General features: G+C 37.4%; 1 protein-coding gene across 6 annotated transcripts in view; it reads left to right on the top strand.

Annotated features, from left to right (window-relative positions):
• THSD7A (thrombospondin type 1 domain containing 7A) overlaps positions 1-24,723 on the top strand; it is a 202,261-nt gene that overhangs the window by 62,925 nt on the left and 114,613 nt on the right. For 5 of the 6 annotated variants that reach the window (XM_017729336.1, XM_017729338.1, XM_017729337.1 and 2 more), the window contains exons 2-3: positions 14,157-14,250; positions 14,678-15,415. In XM_017729336.1, coding sequence (XP_017584825.1) covers positions 14,157-14,250; positions 14,678-15,415 — 832 coding nt within the window. Of the gene's footprint in view, positions 1-14,156; positions 14,658-14,677; positions 15,416-24,723 lie in introns of all 6 variants that reach the window. The other variant, XM_017729340.1, reaches the window with a different exon arrangement.

The following is a 24,723-nucleotide window of genomic DNA, read 5'->3' as shown; positions in this document are numbered from 1 at the left end:
CCAAATACTGACTTTGTGACTTTTGAGTTTCAAATTGATGTATGTATTTCACAGAATCACAGAACGTACGAAGTTGTAAGGGAGCAGTGGAGGTCACCTTGTCCAAATATCCTGCTCAAGCAGGGCTACCTAGAGTCAGTTGCCCAGGACAGCTTTTGAATATCTCTAAGGATGGAGACTCTCTGTCATCTCTGGACAACCTGTTCTAATGCTCAGGCACCCCCACAAAAAAGAGTTTCTTGAGTGTCATGCGTTAACCCCAGCTGGCAGCTAAGCCCCACACAGCAGTTCACTCACTTTCCCTGTTGAGATGAGGAGAGAGTTGGAAGGAGAAAAGTGAGAAAACTTATGGGTTGAGATAAAGACAGATTAATAAGTAAAGCAAAAGTCACATGCACAAGCAGAGCAAAACAAGGAATTCATTCATTCACCTCTTCCCATGGGTGGGAAGTTGTTCAGCCATCTCTAGGAAAGCAGGGCTCTATCATACATGAGGGTTACTTGGGAAGACAAATGCCGTAATTCTGAACATTCCACCCTTCCTTCTTCCCCAGCTAGATATCACAGAATCATAGAATATATTGAGAATGATCCACTGGGATCATCAAAGTCCAACTCCTAATGCTGAGCATGATGCCATATGATTTGGAATGCCCCTTGGATCTGTTGGGTTCAGATGTCCCAGCTGTCTTCCCACCCAACAACTTGTGTGCTTCCAGTCTCTTTGCTGGTAGGGTGGTGTAATGAGCAGAAAAGGCTTTGACTCTGTGTTAACAATGTTCAGTAGTAATGAAAACATCTCTGGATTATCAACACTATTTTCAGCACAAATCCAAAACATAACCCCATGTGAACTACTATGAACAATGAAGGAAATTAACTCTATTCCAGCCAAAACCTGCCTTCTACTGTTCAGGGGGAACCTCCCATGTTTCAGGTGCTACCTGTTGCCTCTGCTCCCGTCACTGGGCACACTGAAAAGAGCCTGGCTCCATCCTCTTTACAACTTTCCTTCAGGTCTTCATATTTTGTAGAACATCAAATATTGCCAAGTGTTATTTCAGCAGTGCATGAAATGTTCCCTAAGTTTCTGCTGACTGTGAGAATCAGCCAACAGTCAAGATCAGATTTAAAACATTGTTTTTTAAGTATAATGGGTACCTTTAAAAATCCTGCAGTAATGTGAATTTTACTTGCTTTACATTTGCATGCCTTTCACAGAGGTATACTTGATAGAGGAAATACTGTGTGGTTTATCATCTTTACTGGATGAGCTTTTAGAATTGTGGCTGGCTTTCTGGAAAAGCAGAAGCCAAAGGATTATTTCCTTCCTCCCTCTCTCTACTTATTTTAATAGCAGTTATAATTGCCGCCTGCCTGCTATGTTTTACTTTATGCTAAATTCTCTGGAAGAATTTCTCTTTCCTGTAGATGTTGTTATTTTTTTAATCTCCACAAGAATTCTGCCAGACCTCCATGTTGTCAGAATTTTTAAATAAAATTTCTTTTTTTTTCTTTCAAAAATTAAACCTGAAAGAATTGCCTTCGTAAATATCTGATTACTGCCACATGGTATGTATTCTGTCAGATTTTACTTTCTAGAGACTTTAACAGCGTCTGATGAAAATCTAAGGTTTGCAGGTTTCTTGAAGGCTGAATGAGAATCTTGATAACAGGAGAATAGTAGTGACAAAAAGTGGTACTGGAGAATTTATCTGTGAAATTACTCACTGCTAAACTTTCATGCTTTAGCACATTGGAAGCAGCAGATTATTAGAATTCATAATTCTAATACAGAATTAATTTCTTGGTTTTGCCTTTCTGGAGACAAAGATGCAGTTTGCCCTGATACTGTGTAGCTTCGCATGTGTGAAGTCTCCTAATACATTCTTTGCCTCTCACCTTCTCTTAACTTGGATTATTAAATTGGTAAATTTAATAATTAGTAAATTGGAGGTTTCCCAATATAGTAATCAAATAAATCCTTCCAAGTCTACAGAAGGTTTAAGGTGATGCTAAAGAAAAAAAGTTACCTGTCAAGGGAAAGAGCAAAATATCTTTTAGCATCTGCTAAAAGGTTCTGCTTTTACTTATAAAATAACCTCTGTGAATAACAAAGATAGTACTATCAGTGGAAAGGTAAGTGGGTTTTGTGCTAGGAGAGAAGACTAAAGCAAAGGTTGGTGACTGTGTTTCTGTCTCTGTTTCTTTGACGGGTGAGAGGAATTTTAAGATATCTTCTAGATATTTCTGAGAGTATTCTTCTGATGCAGTCCTTAAAATACTTGGGCACATTTAATTTTTCTGTAATAGTGATTCATTGCATTTTAAATAGGACATCTTGGGTTCTTGTGATAGGTCAGTGTGATAATATCAGCTCAAGTTCATGTATTTTTAAGCAGCAGTCCCTGCCGTGATTAATGGGAAGTTCTGTTTAAAAGCCAGTGTTATGATATAGTCTAAGGTACTGAAATGACTGCCTACACTAATATTTCATAGTAATTTTTTTTTAAAGAAAATTGAGAAAAGTACTTACACAAAAGGGTTTTTTAGATGTATTTCCAGCATCACAAAAATAGGCAAAACCTCTTATTTAATACAATTTTGCAACACGTTTGCCAGATGGATGTAAGTGACTAAGTAACAAGTCACTTTCTTGAACTAATTATTTCTCCCTCTTGTGTCTGAATGAAAATGATTGATTACAGGGCACTCAGATGAAGACATTGCTTATTTTGCATACATTGCAGTGACAGATATCATATGGTCCTGATAAGATTTCTTCAAAACTAATACATATCTATTCTTGCCGGATGCGCAGTGGCACCTGTATTTTGAGCATATCCACAAGACTTAGTTGCCTTGCCTTCACAGACTTTTAAGTACAATGTCTCTATAATGAATGCACCACAGTTTTAGGGAAAAGTTGCCATTTAAAATGGGACATGGGTTTCAAAGGAATTTGGCAAAATGCAGATGATAATGAATAATAAATGAACACAGGATATGCTTGGGAGAATGTATCTCAGCAAGACATAAAGTCTTAATGCACTTCAAAAGAGTTATGACTGGATTGTTATTTCAGCTCAACACTGAGGCGATTTAAATAATGAAATATTTAAAGGTAAATAAAGATAATTATATACATTTGACCCTTTGCATAATGTTCTGTAGATGCAATTTCATTAAACTTTCTTTGCTCCAATGAATTAGAAGAAAGCCAAAAGGATGACAGATCCATTACATTATTTAAGTGATATTCATTATGTTCAGATCTGCTATTTTATTTCATTCCATTAGCAGCAAAGAATGCTATAAAGAATCCAGAGATACGAGAAACCTTCTTATTTGATCTTTGAAAATCTGTATTAGCTCTCTTGTGGCCAAGGAGTCAGAGGGAAGACACAGATGAGAAGTGTGCATGCTGTGCTCTATGAATAAAATTTCTGTCAAGAGTAAGAAAAAGTGTCAGTTTATTACCTGGGCTTCTTGCTTTTTTATTAAAACACACCATTCAACACAACTGGGATTTAGAGCAAAACTCAGGGGAAAGATATTGAGTAAACTGTGTGCTTCCAGAGAGAAAATGACATAACATGAATTCTTACTGCTCTTTACTTATTGCACACCGTTATTCATTAATACCTCTAATGGGCTTTAAAAATTAATTTTGTTATCCTTGCCTTACACTGAAGAAGCTGAAGTGCAAGGTGACAGAAGTGGTGTACATAGATCATCCTGCAGGCTAGCAGTGGGGCTGAGTACAACCCAAATCCCTTTCTGACTTCATGCAACTGAACTGTAGCGTTTTCTTATTACCAGCTTCCAGCTACCTTGTCTGACGTCATACCTTGAAGGAATCTTACCTTTTAAACAAGTCACTGTGGAAAGATGCTACATTTAATTTCTGATTTCTGGTTCTAGTAGCCTAGTTTAAAAGCTGTAGCCAGTTTCTGAAAAGCTGTAGAAGTGAATTTCTTCATTTCTCAGGGAAGGAGGTTTTTGACTTGTTTGCCCTTGGCTAATGTAAGCAGAGCCTGGGATTACAAACCACTGGGCTGGCACAAGTGTGATGGCCTGTGCTGATGGACGTACCCTGTGGTTTCAGCAGCCTCATAACTAGCACTTCTGGCCATCAGCACCACAGCAGGAGGCTATGATGAACAAGGGAAGGAAATCAAAGGGCAGAAAATGAAACAGAGGCAGAAAATTAAAATCATTCGCTTGGTCTTGATGAAAACTGAAACAGAAACGTTCTTTTTTTTTTTTTAAGGCATCAGTCTGTGTGTACTAAAGAAAACCACATTTAATAAACTGAATTGCAAAATTATTTGTGATAGAAATTAAATCTGATTTAAAGTCTCTGTTACCTGTTCAATATGACTAATTACCATTAGATTACATGAGACTGCACAGAAATAAACTCTCCTAACATTACCAAGAAATTGGTGCTGCAACATGTATTGATGCCCAAGTGTCATGACAAGGACTAGTACTGTTTTTTCAATAGATCTTGTTGGGATTCACTGTGATGAAAAGTGGAGGCAAGCTGCTGTTGGTTAAATTAGTGCAAAAATCTACATTTCCACGTATGGTCTGTGAGAACACTTAATGTGAGTGAGATTTTCAGGTTATGTGAGATGTTATCTCAGCAGTGTTTTCGTTAAAATTTCCTTTGATATTTGTGGGTAAATTGAATATAAAATGCCAATAGGAAGAAAACAGTGAATCTTCGTTCAAAACCAAGGAGAAAACTTCATCTTAATCTATACAAATCAAATCCTCCTCTTTAACAGGCATTGGATTCTGAATTGATTTATGTCTTAAAATCAGATTCTGGCAAAGCTGTAAAAGGCTACAGGGACACAGATAAGAATAATTCATGGTGATGTTTTTTGTAACACGTATTATTATAAGGCTTTCATTGTAAAATGATACTATTTACTCATGATTACAGGCTGAATAATAATTGGGAGTAACTGCTGATTTCACGGATTTACTTGTAATTGGCTCTGCTGTTCATGGGATTGGTTTTTGTTTTGTTTTTCTTTTCCCACTGTATAATTAAAAATAGGTTCATGCCACGTGTTTTCTATCATGACATTTCTGGTATTTCTATACATTTCTATCATTACATTCTGGTAGCATGGAAAAAAGAACTGAAAATTTAGGAGTTTCTCATAAGAGTTCTAAAACTCATCGTACTCAGAAGGTGGTTGAAGAACACGTGGATTTTCTTTATCTGATGTCCATGTATAAGTATCATTTATATGAGAAAGTTTGTACCAAGATGTCTGCTGTGGTGTGGGAACTGGAGCTTGTGGGAAGCTGAGGGGGTACCAGGAGGACATCATATATGCTCACCATATTTCTATACCTTCTTCAAGCTCCTGCTCTTTGTTGCTGGGGTAAGTATGTCTTTGGCCTGACACAGTGTAGCTGTCTCACAGGGGAGAGGCAGAGCAGCTTTCAGCTGTGGGTAATCAGAAGAAAACCAAAACAGGCATGTGGCAGAGATACAAGCAAAGGTTAATAAAACCTTTCATCCAACTTACAAAGCCTGCAAGAGTGTTTGCTGTGTATGAGAATCATCATTTTGTCAGAAGAGCGTTATCTGGCTTTTCAGCCAGCAGTGTGACTAGAGAGGCAACATAAGGAGAGCAATGTGAGGAATATGTTAGGATGGTTTAACACCACCTCTAATAAAACTAAGAAACATTCATGAACCAGCTTTATATGTAAATGGACTGTTGGCTAGAAGAAACTGTATGCAATATCAGAAGTATTTATTCCAACATGACTAGAAGCTCAAAGCAATGTAATTGCTTTGTAGAACAGAGAAGCTCTATTTCTCTTTAAAGCATGCTGCTTCAATTAAATATTCCTTTTGCGTATTCATTTAATATTCATTTTGTCTGCTACTGCTATACTATGTAAAGGGAAAATGAACAGTGAGAGGAATTTATGCTAAAAAAATTTTGGAGGAAGAACTGTTTTAAAACTGAATAATGTTTTGGGAATTAGCTTAAGTTTATAATAAGCGTAAAGGAAAGGATTTCTTTCCAGGTGATAACAACAACACAAAGCCAGACAGTTCTGCACTGTGAGATGTCAGCCTTTCATGTTTGTGTATGTGCCAGCATATGCTTCAGATAAACATGTTGCACTACTAAGTGCAAGCTGAAGGCTCTTGATAGCTTTGGTGCAGATAGCAATTTTCAGGGTGTTATGCCACTGTACAGTCAAATTACTTTGGGCAGAAATGTGTTATGAAAAGTGTGGATCCTGATGCAGTTTATTTAAAAAATTGAATGCGTACAGCCAGAGCAACAAAATAAATATTAAACAGTGACAAACACAAGAAGGTGGTTGAGGGTTTTTTAATCTAAGTATTGAATTCAGTTCTCAAGCCTGGCTGTCTAGGGCAGATGAAGAACTAGCATTATATTAAAAAGAGGAGAAAAATCTTGAGACCATTTGATTTCTTTATGTTTTTTTTCCTTTCCTTTCCATTTCTTTTTTTTTTTTTTTGTATTGTAGAAATAGATACTTTTTACCCTGCTTATGTTTATAAAAAATGGAAAAAAAGTCAATATCTATTATAGTTGTCACAATGTTAAGGCACAGAAAAAAGCACAGAGCAGCAAAATAACCTCTCTACCAAGTGAAATGTGGTGTTAAAACTGCCATGTATTACAGCACAAGAAACCACATCAACATTGGGAAAGGATGTTACATTCAGCACTTTTGTTATGGAATACACAGCCTTGCCTTGTACTCACCAGTTTTCTAATATATAAAGTTTACTTTCGTCTTTGCTGGAGGAAAATAAATATTTGGTTCTAGTAATTGTGAGGTTGTAATGTGACAATGCTGTTAGGGGAACTCTGAATAAATTTTCTGCTTTTTTTGATATTGATGTCAGAATTTATAATGATTTGGTTACTCCTAGGTTTGTACTATGTGTGTTACATTCATGATTTTTAGAGAAATTTGAAAACAGATGGATGATGTTAATTACAATACCATGAATAGTATTAGGAATATGTGTGAATGTATTTCCCAATGGATATTTATAGAGGAAAAGAATTAAAGGGTAAACATTTTATTAAGTGCCTTAATAATTATGTGCACACCTAGAAAGATAACTAAGAGGCTGATTTTATATACTTTGATTTTCTTTATTCTGCTGTTTGAAATGCTCTGGAAATCTGAGAAAACAGTGTGTCATTTATAAATTAGTTTAATTTACGTTACTTTTAAATTTTTTTAATCTATTTCATTGTTAATTTGAGAAATTTCAACAACTTGTTCTTCAGATTCTGTAATTCTTTGAATTGCACTGTGACTTACACTCTCCCTTTTGCTATTAGAAAATAAAAATTTGATCTAAGAGTCAAATAATTTGTAGACATATTTGATACTTCATTATATTCCTCTGAATCACAGGTACTGTGTTTTATTATGTTGAGAATCCTTTCCATTTTTATCTCTCTTCTATATCCTGAGTCCATTTTGTTTGATACAGACACTGCCTTGCATGTTCTTTTCAACCTCTGAAAGAGGAGCCAAGAAAGACAAAAGCATTAAATAGAAACGACAGTCAAGGTGATCCATAGCACTCCTGGAGGGGAGAATTTGCTGGCAAGCAGAGCAGGCAGCAAGTCATACAGCACCCAGGGAGTCCTGCCACGGGTGGGAAAGACGTGAAAATAAAATAAAGGTTTTGTCTATCAGTGCTCTTCTACTGTCTTGGCACTCCCAATAGTATAAATTATAGAATTTGTCTGTCCAAATGTGGCCAGCATGTGGTGTTGGCAGCATATCAGACTACTGCAATAAAAAAAAAAAAAAAAAAAAAGAAGTTATCAGTAATTTATCTAGAATTACAGCATTTTGCTGTATTACTTTTTGCCAGCGTAAAAGGCAATGTGTCTGTATCAGAGAGACTCTGTTCCCTGTTTAGACTTCTACAATTAGCTACTGCCTGTGATAAAAATACTTTGCTGCAGCAGTGGTTGTTTTTCCTTTGTCACTGTAATTGTGTAAAGCAAATATAGATAATACAGGTATACTGTACCAAGTTACAGACATGCTTATAATATTTTAATTTAGCCAAGAGGATCTGCAAGTGATTTTGCCAAAGCTCTGAGACTGCTGTATTCTTAGTGACCTGCTGTTCACCCAGCTCCTTGACCAGCTCCACTATCAGGAGCTGCAGTTTGCACTCAATGTCATTTTCTGAGTCCTTCAAATACTTCTTGATCTGTGTCTTTTTGACCTCTCTTGAGATTTACTGCTTAGGCTTGAACTCTATCTTGTAATACTTATGTCCTTCTGACTCAGCCCTGTATCACCCAGCTAACCTTCTTTGCCCTCTTTACAACCTTTTCGTGGTACAAAGAAATTTGAGGTCTCCAATATTAGGTAAGGTTAGCTTTTTTCTGAACTTAGAAAAAGTAGATTTTTGCTAATCAGTCTCTCAATAGTCCCATTAAATACAATCCTCTCAAAATACTGAAAACTAAGCTGCTCATTTTCTCATGCAGTCTGAATCTCTCTCCCTGGAATTAAACTGTTAATGCTACTTACAGACACCAAACAAGTAACACAAAATGGGTCAAAACCAATTCTCACAGAAAGTATGGCAAAATTCAGTTGAAATCAGTGGTGCATTTGTTAAAAATATGAGTAATGTCTGCTCAATGCTTTAAAGTTGTGTTTGGAGTTTTATGTTTGAGGATAGTTGGGGGATTATTTTGTCTTTGTGTATGAGGAGAAAAGCTCAAGGGATTTTCACATAGCCTGATTTGTCCTGGATCAAAGTTCAAAGTAAGTTCTTTTTCAAAGAGAGATAATTTTAATACCTGAAACAATATTAAAATATAGTATATTAAATATACTATATTAAATACAATTATAGCTTACCTTGTTCTCAGCTGCAAAACTGTCAGTGCTTTAGTGGAGGTTTAGTTTTCAGTTTTTGACTCCATTGTGATCAGTCCCTGAAATTTCAGAATAAACTTGCAGGAATGGTTAATTCACTTACAGTCCTGCTCTGTAAAAAAATAAATGTTAATCCTTCAGAAGCTTAGAGGGAATCTTAATATTGTATTTTAAAGTAATCTCTTTAGAACACAAAGAATTACAAATGACATTTTATACTCACTAAGACTTCAGTGACAACTCCCAGAACAAAAAGAAGCAAACTTCCTATTTATTTCTGTAGCTGCCATTTGTAAAACACTGATTAAATAAAGAGTGGATAAACGATAGTATTTTCATGAAACAAGTTCAGCACTCTACAGGCAAACTATGATTTGTTCATCTAAGTATGTTTAGAACAAATCCAAAGAAAAGCTATTTTGCATTCACAGCAGTAGCCTTTTTTCCCGTGTGAAATGGTTTGAGTGCACATACATCCCATTGGCAAGGCGTGTCTGGATCAGCACACAGCAGGGACTGCAGGATGTCTGTGTGAAGACTGCTCCAGTGGGAAAGAGAGAACCTAAAGAATATTCATAAAGACCAAATTAAAATATCATATAAAGCCTTGATTAGGCTTGACAGGTTTCCTAAGACATTCTTGTTGTTACTAGTGTTTATCAGCTGAAGATTTGTGAAAGGGCAGCCACCTCCCACCTCCTGCAGCCTTTAAGTGATGGTGGATGAAACCCTACACTGTGTTCTGCTGATCTCTTTCATTCTGAGTTGCATATGTATGCTACATTAGTTTCTGTGAAGTTAATTTTATCTCAAAATGTCGTATTTACAAATACAGTGGTAAATGTAGTACCCCTAATAATGATATAATATAAAAAACATGTTGCAGGTAACCTGTATGTGATTTTCTCATACTTCTGAGGATCATTCAAAACTTTACAGTGGACTAGCAATACTTTAGGATTCATTTCTTTGCTTTTTTGGAAAAAATAACAAAGCCCTTTTACTCAGTTCAGAGACATTTATTTTCCTGTTTTCCTGTGATTAATTTCAAAAGACAACCATGTCTCACCTTGAAGCTTGCAATGTGATTGGTGCCACTTAAGTTAGAAGTGAGTTATTGTAGGCTCTTGATAACTGGGAGAGAGAGACAGGTGGTTGTAAGGAAAATCAGAGAGAACATCTCTCTCTCTTTTGTGACATACCCATACAAACAGTTAGCAACAACCTTCCTCAGCTTGAGGCTAACTACAGTGACTCGGGGGTACAGGGAAATGTGGGTAACATAAGTGAAGATTTCAAAGTGAGCAACTGAAAAATAACAGGAATATTGGTTAATGTGGATGGCAGATATTGTTTTCAAAATTAAAAAAATTGGTATTTCTTGGAATAATCTTGGTCAAAGCAAGTTTCTGTTAATACAGCTAGAAATACATAAAATTATATATTATTTTATTCTTTAAAAACTAAAGAAAGGAACAAAATGTCAATTCATCTTCTTCACCTTAAAAAAGATGAATTAATTAAGCTCTTGAAATTGCTCAAATATTCATAGGTGTTTTGAAGTTAATTCATTGGGAATTTGCTTGATACTCTTGTTCTAATGAACACCGAGTATGGAAGTGTTAGGGTTGGGGTCTTTTTCCTTTATGTTTTTATTTTTCTATATATTCCATAACCCCAAAGGGAAATGTAGCTAGTTGTGAAGAATGGTACCAGTTTGGTTTTTCGTTCCTGTACGTATTAAAACATGCATTAAAAAACAAACATTCATCCCTGATTCTATCACACACACATAAAAAAAAATTCTTTTGGTTTGTGTAAGGCTTTCCAGGTTAAAAGCAACACAAACAAGCAAACATTGCTTGGTTAGAGCATGGTGCTGATAACAGCAAGGTTGGGGTCTTGATCCCCAGACAGACCATTCACTGAAGAGTTGGACTTGACAATCCTTCTGGGTCCCTTCCAACTAAGAATATTCTGTGATCCTGAGCATAGAAAAGAGAAAACATCTGAGTGAGAGGAGGGAGGGTCAGGGAGTAAGTGGCCAGGACTGCAGGGACAGAGGGATTTCTGGAGGCTGGAAAGCACATGACAATTTTCTGCCATTTAAAGTCCCTGTATTATAGGGATGCACAGAGGCTTAGAGGGCAGGGAAGAATTATGCAAATTATTATTTGCTTTGTTTCCTGCTTTTACTTTCACATTTTTTTTTTAACACCTGCCCCCTTCCACAAATTTTAACTTTCTGTGAGAGGCAGATTTGGTTTAGTCGAATGCGGAAGCACTTTAGTTTTTTGAAGAAGATCACTTAGGACAAAGCCTAAACAGGTCCTTGCCCCAAAGCTGTGGTTCCCTTTTAGACCCTGTTATAGTCATATAAAGAAGTGTGCAGTAGAATGAAAATTTAAGCTTTTAGTGTACTTGCTCTCTAAGTGGGTTATTTTGTCTTTAAACTTAAAAATCAGCCTAATGTAGCTAAAAGGGAGGGTCAGATACATCACTAAGACCTCTATGCCAACATGCACATGAACATAGAATTATGGAGCAGTAGTCTGCTCAAAGGGTCATGTAAGCACGGTTTGTTGGTACTCACCTGTAATGATTTTATAAAATGTCTTAGTACTTCACAGGACAAGCAAAATAATGCAATTTACTACATGAGTCTATCTGTGCATCTCATCACTGTTTTGTATTCAGTTCTAAAAATAACATATTTGTAATGTAATGGAAAAGTTAATTTTTGCCCAGTTACCACAGTCACATAACAGAGTTTTTGTTCATATTTACATTTTCAAAGGCATTATTTATTGTGTCAAGGCTGAGATTTTTAGCATTTTCAATACTGTAAAACTGCTTTAGAATTGGATTGAAGATCCTTTGGTGACAAGCACGATTTTTAGGTATAATGTCATTTTTTGATTATTGATGAATGGAGATGTGATAGAATCCCAAGTGGACAAAATTTTTATCTGGGGTACAGAAAAGACCTGATCGTTAAAAAGAGAGATTTCTTCACTGAACACATAAATGATACACAAGGTGTAGTGACATGGCAAGGTAGAAATTTGTAGTTTGCAAGATGAAAAATTTAGCTTTATTTCAATCACGATTGTTTTTTGTATCTCTGCTCTAGTTAGAGATTTTCTGTAGTCTCTATTTTTAAAAAATGGCAGGTGTTCAAAGTGGTATTTTGAGCAAATGGTATCTCTCAATTCAGTGTAAATACACCCAAATTAAATACAACTGTGATTAGGTCACTTGTGAAGGCTGGTTAGAGATAAAGTAGTGCAGTCTTGCTGAAATGGAAATTGAAATGTATTTGTATTATATAATATACATTCATTTTTCTAGATAGCTAGATAGATATGGGAAACTATAATTCAAAATTTATTTGCAAAAAAATATGAGGGAGTTTCCATGGGCTGAATCTGCCAGCTGGTATTCCTATTTAGTATTCATTCTCAGGGTTTTAGAACTACGACTGAACTGTTCAGCCACAGTGTTCACTTAGAAAAGAGACAATAAGGAGCAGAGGCTAAATGTATAGCCTATCAGCAGCCCATTCCCAAACTGGTACTGAAGTTAATGTTGGATGAACAGATGAAAATTGTGTTGAAGCCAGTGAGAGTTTTAAAGCTTGTGAGAATCAGTAATAAGATGTGGCCACATATTCCTTCCAATCATTCAATAAGAAGATGTTGTAAATAATTTGTAGCTGCCATACTTCATTTCACTTATTCCTGTGCGGTACCAAAATTATGCTGTTAACTGGCTTTGAAAATAGCAAAGGCTCAACCTGGCTTCTTCAACAGCTTTACTCACACAAATAGTCTTGTATGGGGGTCATTCAGGTGAATGAGGATTACATGGCCCCAATTTCTTCATAGGACAGAGCACTCCTTAGTCGGAGAAAATCTCTTCTGTGTCATCAAGCGTCTGCAAATAGACAGATTTTCCTTGATAAATAGTTCTAGGGTTTTCAGGGTTTTCTTCTGAATTGTTCTTTTGCTCTTATGTAGTAAGTCAATTCACAGTGTGTATGAGGGGAGAGCTTAAAAAACCTGACAAATATAGGATTTTTTAACCTCTGATTTGTGGATTTCATAAGTTGAATTGGGTGAATGTTACAGTTTTTAATAATGGAAAAAGCAACTACATCATCTTTCAAAGATATAGACTTTTATTTATTTTTGTTGACATTTATTATAACAACATGTTGCATGTTAAATATTTACCATAGACCTTGGATATTTAAGACAATGGTAGGAGCAAGTTACTCTTAGGTGTTAGTTACTCCTGGGGACATTCTGACTGGACACAAGAGGAAACTTTTACAATGAGAATAATCAGAAATTGGAATAATTTCCCTAGGGAAGTAATAGATTCTTCAACATTGGACACTGTTAAGATCCAGTTGGACAGGCTGCTGAGCCATCTTGTCTAGACTGTGCTTTTGCCAGGAAAGTTTGGATCAGATGATCCTTGAGGTCCCTTCCAACCCAGTATTCTATGATTCTCTGATTCAATAGCTTCTGTTCTTTGGAGAGTTACCAGCTGGTATGTCTCTGTCTTCAAGAGCTTTAATATCATAGATTGTGTGGAACAACCATTTTTAAACTGGATTTTAATTTTTATTTTAGTTATAATAAAGGAAAGACTAGAATTGGCCTACTTGAAATCACCACTATTTTTCAAAATGTATTGTTTATTTGTTCTCATTTTTGTATGCAATACGGATGTAAGAGAACATAATATTAATTGGTATCAAGGTACAAACTGTAGGGCAGTAGAAATGTGAAGAAAAAAATTAAACAGTCCAGGAGAGGTTATTCAAGTGGATGAGAGAGATCAACTTCATGCCTTCAAGGGAAGAGCTTTGGCTCCTACACTGGCAGCAAAAAATAAGCTGTGAATGTGATTGCTTAGTTCATAGTTCTCTAATGTGATTAATTCATGTGTATGTTCGGGAGTTATTCAATATTAATAATTAATCAATATTAAATTTTCAGTTTGTCTGGGACAAAAAGTGAAGTGTATCTCTAATCATAAAAAAAGTAGATGAAGAGTAATCCCATACTTGCATTTTCTAAGTTTAACTTTCTCCAAGGATGAAATTCTTAGACATACAGGAAATGCTGTGAGCTTGCTTTTGCAATATGGCAGAGAAATAAATTAAGTGTGCAATATTAGCATCTTCTCTTGTTTTCCAGGTCCATGGGGCAGATGCATGGGAGATGAATGCGGTCCAGGAGGCATCCAGACGCGAGCGGTGTGGTGTGCCCACGTGGAGGGTTGGACCACGCTGCCCACGAACTGCAGGCAGCCAGAGCGGCCGGACAACCAGCAGAGCTGTTTCCGGGTCTGCGACTGGCACAAGGAGCTGTATGACTGGCAGATCGGCAGCTGGAACCAGTGCCGGCCTGTCCTCTCCCGCAGCCACGAGAAGCCCCTGGAGTGCCTCAGAGGGGAGGAAGGGATCCAGACAAGGGACATCATCTGTATACAGAAGTCCAATGGGGTTCCAGCTGAGGATGTCATCTGTGAGTACTTTGAGCCAAAGCCACGGCAGGAGCAGGGATGCCTCATCCCATGCCGACAGGACTGCATCGTGGCCGAATTCTCGCCCTGGTCCGAGTGCTCAAAGACCTGTGGCAATGGACTTCAGCATCGAACTCGGCACGTGGTGGCTCCGCCGCAGTTCGGAGGGGCAGGTTGGCCCCACCTCACTGAGGCCCACGAACTGCAGGCAGCCAGAGCGGCCGGACAACCAGCAGAGCTGTTTCCGGGTCTGCGACTGGCACAAGGAGCTGTATGACTGGCAGATCGGCAGCTGGAACCAGTGCCGGCCTGTCCTCTCCCGCAGCCACGAGAAGCCCCTGGAGTGCCTCAGAGGGGAGGAAGGGATCCAGACAAGGGACATCATCTGTATACAGAAGTCCAATGGGGTTCCAGCTGAGGATGTCATCTGTGAGTACTTTGAGCCAAAGCCACGGCAGGAGCAGGGATGCCTCATCCCATGCCGACAGGACTGCATCGTGGCCGAATTCTCGCCCTGGTCCGAGTGCTCAAAGACCTGTGGCAATGGACTTCAGCATCGAACTCGGCACGTGGTGGCTCCGCCGCAGTTCGGTGGGTCAGCTTGCCCCAACCTCACTGAGTTCCAGATCTGCCAGTCCAGCCCATGCACTGTTGAAGAAAGCCTGTACAGCCTAAACGTGGGACCATGGAGCGCATGCTCGGTGCCCCATTCAAGACAAATAAGGCAAGCAAGGAAACGAGGGAAGAACAAAGACAAGGAAAAGGACAGAGAAAAGGCAGTTCGAGATCCTGAGGCTCGCGAGTTAATTAAGAAGAAGAGGAACCGTAACAGACAGAATAGACAGGAGAACAAATATTGGGACATACAAATCGGCTATCAAACAAGGCAGGTCACATGTACTCACAGAAATGGGAAAACTGCTGCTCTGAGGTAATCACTATTTATGAATTTGCATATTTTAATTTTTGTCTGCTTAAAGTAAAACATGCATAAATGGATTCTTTTACACAAGCCCAAATCTCAAAATGAGGCTCACGCTATTTCCACTTGAACATCCATCATCAAGATCAAGTGTTTTCCGTGACATGAAACATGCAAACTGGGCTAGTGATCATACATAAATGTGCACTGTTAAACTGTGTTAATCCTTAGCCTCTGTTTGTTTAAATAGATTTCCCCCAAAAGCTTGAAGATATTTGTCAAATGCCTGCTCCTTTTATGTGGGTTCAAGCAGGCGTTTCCTCTCTAGCAAGTTATGCATTTTTGAAAGATGTGATGTTACTGCTTTTAAGGCTCTGGACACAAAGACTAACAGGAAACTGGACTGGGTCAGACTTATAGTAAAAGTATAAAACAAGAGAGAAAGATGCTGCATGGGAAGGCAGCATCTATTCATTCCAGGATATTTGAAATAGATGAGCATGAAATATAGTTTGTCCTTCTTGATTACTGTGGCAAAATTTCTGACGGGGAAAATGTAAAGCCTCTTTGTTTATTCCATGTACCGTCTCTGTTTCTTTCTCATCTGCACCTTTATGCTGTTTGCCAAGGGTTTTTTTTCTGATATTTATTTTTATTTCTTTATTTATTATTTTACTTTTCAAAAGTTCTGTCAGTCACGGATGTTATGATAATTCTTTCTACAGGCTTCTGGATGCATTTCTAAAACCATGTTATCTTTGGTTTGTTTTATCTGGCATTCTCTTGCTAGTTCATGTATTTCTTTCCTACCCCCCAGAATGTTTTTATTCAACTAAAAAATCTTTCGGTCTAGTCTGCCTGTCTTTGATGTGATTCTATTTCCTTCCCTCTAGTTCAATGCCTGATTAATCAGTTTTACTTCAACTGTGAAATGACTAAGATATCTTGCTGAATGAGGCTGACAACCATGCTGCTATGTTAGTGTATAGGAACTTTTCTCAAGGTATTTTACTTGAGTTTTTGTTATGCCAGTTAAGCATTCTATCACAGAACATGTAATTGCTTCCACCTTTTCCATCAGAAACCAAATAATATAGTTTTTTCAAGTGTAGAAAATATTTTTTGAGTATAATTCCTTTCAAGAGATGATCCAGCAGTAAAACAGGAAAATGGTAAGTTCCCTGGCTTAAGAGAAGAACTGAAAGGTTTGGGTTGTTTGGTTGAAGGAGGTACATATGGGTGAAGATGTGAAGTGCCTATGAATATGTAACAACCCATCCACAAGGAAGAATGGAACAATCTATTCTCTCTCTAAATTATGGATGTATTGGAAAAGCAGTAATGGGCAAATCACAACAGTGCTGAATGAGGCTAGGCTTCTCAATACTAGGCTTCTCAATACTGGGAATAGTGAGACTCTGGAAAAAATTGTCTGGGCCATGTGTGGCACCTCCATCTTCGAATGTTAATAAGAAAAGGCTAGAAAAATGCATGTGTCAGTGGTGCACCTGGAGCAGCTCTTGGTTAGGGAAGAAGGGCTGACTGCATAGCCTTTTTGCAGTCTCGTCTAGGTCTGGTTTTCTTCAGTTCTTTAAGATTTTGATCCACACTTGGATGAATGTCTGCACGAGAAATCTCAAATCAGCATGCTCGGGAAGTCCCAGGTGTTGGCTGAAGCACAATCTCATTTTTGGTACAGAACAAATTGCCTTTACTCCTTCCTTTTCCAGCCCCACATCACACAGCACACACTGTGCCTAGCCCAGGAACATCATTACACTTTAAATACAAGGAATAATTTATTATACATCAGTTGCTATCATATAGCAGCCAGCCACTCTTTTCAAAAGTCCCTAAGTTTTTGAAAGGTTAAGAAAATTATTGAGAAAAAAAAAAAAAGGGGAGGAATGACACAGTTGTGCCAAAGCTCTGATAAATGGTAAAAGAAAGTACAAGTGTAGTTGGAAGTGAGTGGCACACTTTACTCATCATGCTTACAGTCACTCTCGAATTCACTTAGATCACCGACACTGTCTTAAGTCCAGATACCTCAGTGTATTGTGCACATTTCAGGCTGGTGCAGAGAAATGAATGAAACCCTCTTGCCTGAGGCAGTGAAACAGTAGATAATACGATGTAGGATCAATTCTTCAGAGAGGACAATGTTATACAAATGATTCATGGGCATTTTTATGTCTAATGGATGACTTTATGTTTTAATTGCACAAAGGATTCCTAGTAGTCTTCACAACAATTTTAATATAGATTTTTTTTTTCCGGTTGCATAGTATAAACAATAAAATTTGATGAAATGACTCATATGAGACATCCTGGTGTTGATAATTTAGCTTTCAGAGACCTATGTAATGTCACCTGTATATCCATTTGCATCATTTATGCTGCACCCTTCACTAAGCAATCAAATGCTTTATTCTATGACTGCCATTCCAGAATCTGAAACAATAGAATTATTTTTCTGCCCAGGGTGTCAATGCAGCCAGCTCAAATGATTTTATAATCTCTATCACATAGTAACTGTGTTGCTAAATAATATAGACAAGTAAGGTGACTGGAAAACCTGCCGTTCTCATGTGAAATGCTCTTCAGCTTAAACAGTCCATTTTCAGTGAATTTTGACTTTAGCAATCAGAAACAATCAGCCCCCTGGCAGCATGACTGAAAGAAGTATAAAAACCCTCAGGCGAGTAATATTTTTTGCAGAGATAGCAAAATTGATATATTATAAAAAGGGTTTTAAAAAAGAACTACTTTCAGAAGGGTGCTCCAGAGAAAATGGTTCTGTAACACTGTCAGCAAAACTTCAAAAAGGTAAAATTCTCTTGACACATCAACACACCGGGCATGGTAAAGAGAAGTGAAACAAGAAAATCAAAGTTTAATTTATACACTTTATTGCTGAGTGAACAATAGATAGTCTCCCGTGAAGGATGAAATATTGGATTTTGTATTGCTCGTTCTGCAATAATGTATGTGTTACATGGCCTGTGTTTGCTTTATGTTCCCCTTAGTCTGAAATTCTGGTGCACTGAAAATATTAGGAATGTTGAAGAGAAAACAATTTCAGTAATTAAAAATGGCTTATAAAATTACTTCTCTGGATAGCTAACAAAATCTGGACAGTGCTGCTGTTAGTGGAGAGGACAATACTGATCCTCTGAAATACTTCCTCTTGGGTGAGATTGGGGTTTGCCAAAGAGAGCTGTTAGACAACAAACTGGCAATGTAGAGAAACATAAAATGTATGTAAAAGTTCATTTCGAGTTGCAAATCTGTTTTTCCTACTACAGGTCGTGATGATTATGCCTTATGTTAAGCCTATAATTTTCTGTTGTAATATAGACTCTGTGACTGTTGTGTCGCAAACATTTTGTCATAATTTTCTTCCTGAGCAGACTTTTGTGGGAAAGTTTAGTAAAAATGTTTGGCTGGTTTGTACAAGTCTAAGAAAAGCTTTTTTTAAATTATTTTTATTATTTTTTTAGACTGTTTTTAATTCATACAACCTTTTCACTGAAATGCTTTCTTGGGAACCCAGTAGACTGGGAAGTTTGGAAGGACTTGAGTAGAGACATTTATAACTGTAAGAACACGGAACAGAACTAGAGTATCTTCTTGACCTGTATATTTCTGCACTTCAACAAAGATTTTGAAATCCAGTGACAAAGCACATCATGTTCCCCTGAAGCCGCTGGTCCATAAGTGTGGGGACAGCCTGTCACTGCTAAGAGTCACTTAGCTCAAATGGCTGGAAAGGGGGCTGTAGTTAAAGCAGTTCTTCAAGGATATAACTGCCTCTTAAAAAAGAAATCCCAGGAATTTCTTCACTATTTCCTTTCTTTTTCTACATCATTTGGATATGGCTTGTTATCTTGCTTAGTCTGGGACCAAAACACTTTGAATGGGGGGAAAAATGGAGGGGACCACTAGGAAAGAATCCCCAACAGCTCTGTTGCAGTCCCCATAACTGGTTAATATTCTCTTGGCAGCACCACTGTGGAAGAGACCTGTATGTGAAGCTGAACATGATTGGTGACCTAAATGACCTGAAGTGGGAATTCAAGAAAAAATAGTAAAATTTCATAAATGTTCAGAGCTTTTATTTCTTTGTTGGAATATAACTGTATGCAATTACAATTGTGGAACAAAATGATGGGGCAGAAAATAATCCAAAATTTAAGACATGCCAAACAATTTAGCAGATTCTCTTAGCCTCAATGCATTTGAGGCTATGTGGTCATCTTTGATTTGTTTCACCTCTGTTCATCTGAGAAAGTAATTATTTTTAATTATTTTAATCCTCCTCACTGATTCTGCGCATTCATTAAATATCTAGAAAACTATATCCACATCTTGTAACAAATGTAAATCTTTTGGAAGTTTTCATAATGATCTCATTGAAAATTTCAAGTTTTGGAGAGTCTGAGCTTTTACTTATTCCAATACTATAACTGAGACATGAGGGATGACGGTAAGACCAAAATTACTGAATTGTCTTGCTCATCTTGGGCATATGTAATGCTTCATTTTTCATCTTTCTTTACAAAGACCTGTATCTGCTTAAAGCAGAGTCACAATATTCACTACTGGCCACAGGTGTTAAGCTGAATAGCCAGAAACTAAGGAAATTGGGAATGGCCAATTGAGTATTTAGACTGATGAGTGAGTAATACTCAAGATATTGGCAGGAAAAACAAGGAGAGAGAATCTCTTCCTCTAGAATGGCATTTTAGCTTTGTTTTCCTTTCCAGGTCCTGAAACCTCTTAACCCAATGCTCCCCTTCCAAATCATAAAACAAATGTCTGCATTCACTTTATGGACTTTCACTCTTATAAATTATAAACTGTGTGAAGGAGGAAAAATAAAAAAAAAAAAACAAGCCAAACCAGCATAAGCCTCTTGCTTTATTTATGCCACTAATTTGGAAAGCAGACAAGTCACCCAGAGGTATATGCTGTCAGACAGCAAACAGAAAAAAGATTCAGACATACAATATAGCAGTCCAGTTTGTTGGACCCTGTAATGTATCCCCTGCTTAGAAAAAATCTTAAGAGATTGTCTGTGCTTCTCTGAGCCCCTCCATGAGGCAACAGGAAGAAAGGGGGGTGTGCGTGAAGGTGGCAGTGGTTAAGGTGCAGTAACTTCAAGGAGATGGGCTGCAGAAAGGTGGGGGAATAGCAATGCAGAGAGGATGGGTTGTAGAGACGAAGGAGCATAAGCAACCTGAGGACCAAATGAAAGCATGCATGTCTGCACCTGCTTTCTATGTTACTGCAAAGGCAGCTCTACTGCTGTGTTTTAGGGGAAGCCTCCAAGCTCACCATGCTATGAGGATTTAGAAGCCATAAGTGGTTCACTTACAGAGCACCTGTAAATATCACAAATTTGGATAATGAGCTATATGCAGTAATCTTGATTCATTAATTTGGAATTATTTAGAGCACATTCTGTTAACAAATGGAGAACAGAGAAGAAGAAAGTAATCTTGGATGAAAAACCTCTTTATAACTAAAAACTACAGGGTTAATTTTCAGGTGCATTGGGATAATAAAAATGTAAACTATTACTAGAGAAACAGGATGCAAACATATTCCTTTCCTATAATTTTCCACTGTAATTTTAGAATTTCCACGAATTTGAAAGTAGAAGCACCCTGTAGTTTTTTAATGTGATTTTGGTGGAGACAGTAATTTCTGTGGATATGCATAATATTATTCAATGGGTGTTCCTTTCTATTCTAAGTACCTGCTCCATCATCTTACCGAGGCTGCTGTTTTGACAGTGTCTTGTCAGTATTGCTACACATTTGACACACCATGCCCAAATCTAGATTTAAGATGGAAACGTGCACACCATGCTGAATAATTGAAATAGCAATGAACAATTTCTTTTTCCACACCATATTTTAACTCCTTTCATACAGTGAACAGCTGTTCTGTCATCTAGATGTATGACATTCATCTATTTCTGTGCAAAGCATCAAGATTGGACGCCTTTCTAGTGTATAGTTTTTATTCATATACATGTATTGTCCTCCTTAGCAAAATATAATAGGCTATAATGTAATGAGGATTGTACTCCATATTCTGATAATCTCTTGTGGCCATAAATCCTATGAATGAATAAATGAATTCTGTGAATGAATGCAGTGTTGAATTTTTAGCTTCAGTCTAGTAAGAGATTATGTGGCACAGTGGTAAATTGAATTAGCCACTGAGATCTTTAATGAAGATTCTCCTACACTGTACTTTTATGCATCTTTTCTGCCTCATTGTCAGATAATGTTAATTGACCTCAATATGACAAAATAAATAAATATTAATCAAGCAGTATTTTTCTAAATTTTGGAATCCTATATTGTATTTTATCATAATCTGTAAAGAGTCCCATAGGGAACAAACTAGAATGTATTACTTTTTTAGATTTATTTTGTGGTTTGGTTTTGTTTGGTTTTTTTATAAAACTGCGAAGCATATATTGGGATTTAGAGTATGCCCTTGTTTTCTCAATCAGCTTTATAAAGCTATGGTATGGGAGTATGTGAAGTGAGCATCCTCCTGGGACATCTTGTCCCTCAGGGTGGAGATGCACAGGATGGGAAGTCACAACTCCCCAGAACAGCAGGGCTGGCTACTTCAGAGCTAACTTTCAGCAGTCTCACTGAAACTGTGGCTCACCTCCTAATACTGACCACTTTGTTCCAAATGCTGGAGACTGCGATGAAGCCAGTGATATTGCCAAATTTAAGCATCAGTACAGGGAACAGAGCTAAACTAATGCCTGAAACACAAATAATAGTAGCAATATAATTTTCAGTAATATATTTCTTTATATCTTAACATTAATATTGCATATTTTTGTTCACAAAGTTTGGCATTTTATTTTTTCATTGCTGATAACCCTGTGAATCTAGCTGTTATTTCAGTCAAAGTAAATGCTGACTAATGCTATGTAATGAAAATTCCCACTGACAAAGGGAAATTCCTCCCTAAAGCTTTAATAAGTCATCCCTGTAGATTCTTGCCAAATAATCTGCTCTGCCAATTTTAAAATTATCTGTAGCATGAGACGTGCGTGCATGTCACTGTATCACTGGACTGTGAAAGATAGCACTCCCACTGAAGGTTCATGCTTTCTTGTCTCCTCAGGCACTCAGACACTCATGGTATCTGGAACAGCCCCACAGCAGCTGTTGTTGTTGACACTTGTTTGGGTATAGTAGCATGTCTTGTTGCTTTGCCTGTATTAGCTGATGTATTTTCTCTTGACATGGTAGTTTAGGTAATCTCTTTCTTCTCCTGTGGTGTAGAAAGCCTGAATGGTTTTGTTTATTTCAAAATTGTTTGGAAGAATCAATTAAACTTGTGAAGGGATCATGGGAAAGTAGTCTTGTGAAAATCACTTAGGTGACAGTATTTAAATTGTAATTGAATAGAAGTGGCCTCATTGTTTGTGTGATTATAATGGCCCATTATACCAGGAGGTACTAACAGTTTCTCAGAACAATGTACAAGATGACCAATACTAAACAGTGCAGCTGTATGGAAAATGAATGAGGACTACGTCATTTTCCTAGGGAAAAGTACAGGCACTGTATTTTCACTGACTTTCTTAAAGAAACAAGTGTGTACCAACCATAAACTGGATCTCTCAAGGATTACTAGACTTTATAAATGGCATTTTATGTCTTCAGAGTAGATCATGGGGGTTATCTAAGCTCTGGATTTAAATCACTTAACTACTATTTTTTTTTCTGCTGTCTATTTAATGTACCAGCACATTAAATAAAATTTTTTTAAGTTTGATTTTATTTATGAGAAAACCCCCCTTTTTTATTTAGGTCAAATACTTTATCACAGTCTCTCTCAAAATCCAGCTATACCTGTGGTCCAAGAATGGCATAGAGTTAATTTGATTATTTTACTTCAGAGGTTAATGCATCCAACAAGCTGTATGAACTCTGAGGAGAATACTGCATGGAAAATAAATAGCTTGCTGCAACACATCACAACATTGTGCTTGGTTCTTGTACCTATAACTCCAACATCCCTCTTACTCATACTGAGTATCTTTTAAGGTTCCATGGTGGTCAAATATAAAGCAAGGAGAAGACCCTCCTCATGCAATATTAAGATCTGGATTTAACTCCAGATAACACAAAGGATTAGTATTCAGCATGAATACTGCTGTGTTTCCTCAGGCTTCCTGCCCACGATCATTCAAAGTTGCCGTAGAAAACTGCACACATGGGTGTTATATTTCAAAGGTTGATTTGACCTTCTGACCGAACCAGATTATTTCTGTGAGGTAGTTCTGTTAAGGGTGTGAGCATCTAGGCTGTGGGTCTGCCCATGGGTCGTCAGATTCCCCAGCAGTTTAAGCCTGATCTTTTCTAGGATGTGATGCTAATGAGTGGTGTGGTACAGGTTTTACCCCTTCCTTCACTGTAAGGCTACAGTTATGAGAAGCAGATGTGGTCTTTGGAAACTGCTCCTTACAGTCTCTAGCCTTGTAACAATTTAGTGAGACTTAAGAAAATTCTAAGCCAACTGCTGATACTCTTTCTACTGGAAAAAGTAAAATATGCTTGTATTAAACTCCCGCTTTAAATTATTTTTCTTTGTCTTAAGGATTCTTTGGGAGTTGGGCCAATGTTCATGCATGCTTGTAGGTTGTCTTGCAAGGATGCTGCCCAGCCTTGTGGCTTGTTTTAGTGGGATTTACAATCACTATTTTCAAACACAAATTTACTTTCTGATTCTTTTCCAAAAGCTTCCTCTAGTTTTATTTTTTCCTTCAGTCAAAAATGGCAGTCTTTACAAGCCTCCTTCCATGTATTTGCGTATGTGCGTAATTTTGGTTTTCAAGTGCTAAACTAACATATAGTTTTGGTGTTCTGCAAGTAATTTGTTATTGTTCCAAGTCTTCCTGCACACGAGTTTGTTTGGTCAAATGAGCTTGTATGTCAATAGTCTCATGTTGTGGCTGGTGGTAAAGGTTGAAGACCATTTTTCTGATGGTATTCAGTGAAGTAATGTCTCATGCGATCAGCAAGAATTCAAGAGAAAATCTCATGGTTTGTGATGATGTAGCTTATTGTGGGAGATGCCTGATGGTGTGCAGGAATTTGAGGTTAGGAAATGGTTAAATTATTCTGCTCTGAGGGAGCCCACTGTGGGCTTTTTTTTTTTTTTTTATCTGCCAGGTAGTCCTTGCACTTCTTCCTTAGTGTTTAGACGAAGCTTTTTCCAAACCTGTTAAAGGATTTTGGATTTCTTTAGCATGCTGATTGTCCTTT

The sequence above is a fragment of the Corvus brachyrhynchos genome, unplaced genomic scaffold (assembly GCF_000691975.1).
Source record: "Corvus brachyrhynchos isolate BGI_N302 unplaced genomic scaffold, ASM69197v1 scaffold142, whole genome shotgun sequence".
In the NCBI taxonomy this organism is placed as follows: Eukaryota; Metazoa; Chordata; class Aves; order Passeriformes; family Corvidae; genus Corvus; species Corvus brachyrhynchos.
This window is presented reverse-complemented; position numbering and strand designations above follow the sequence as displayed.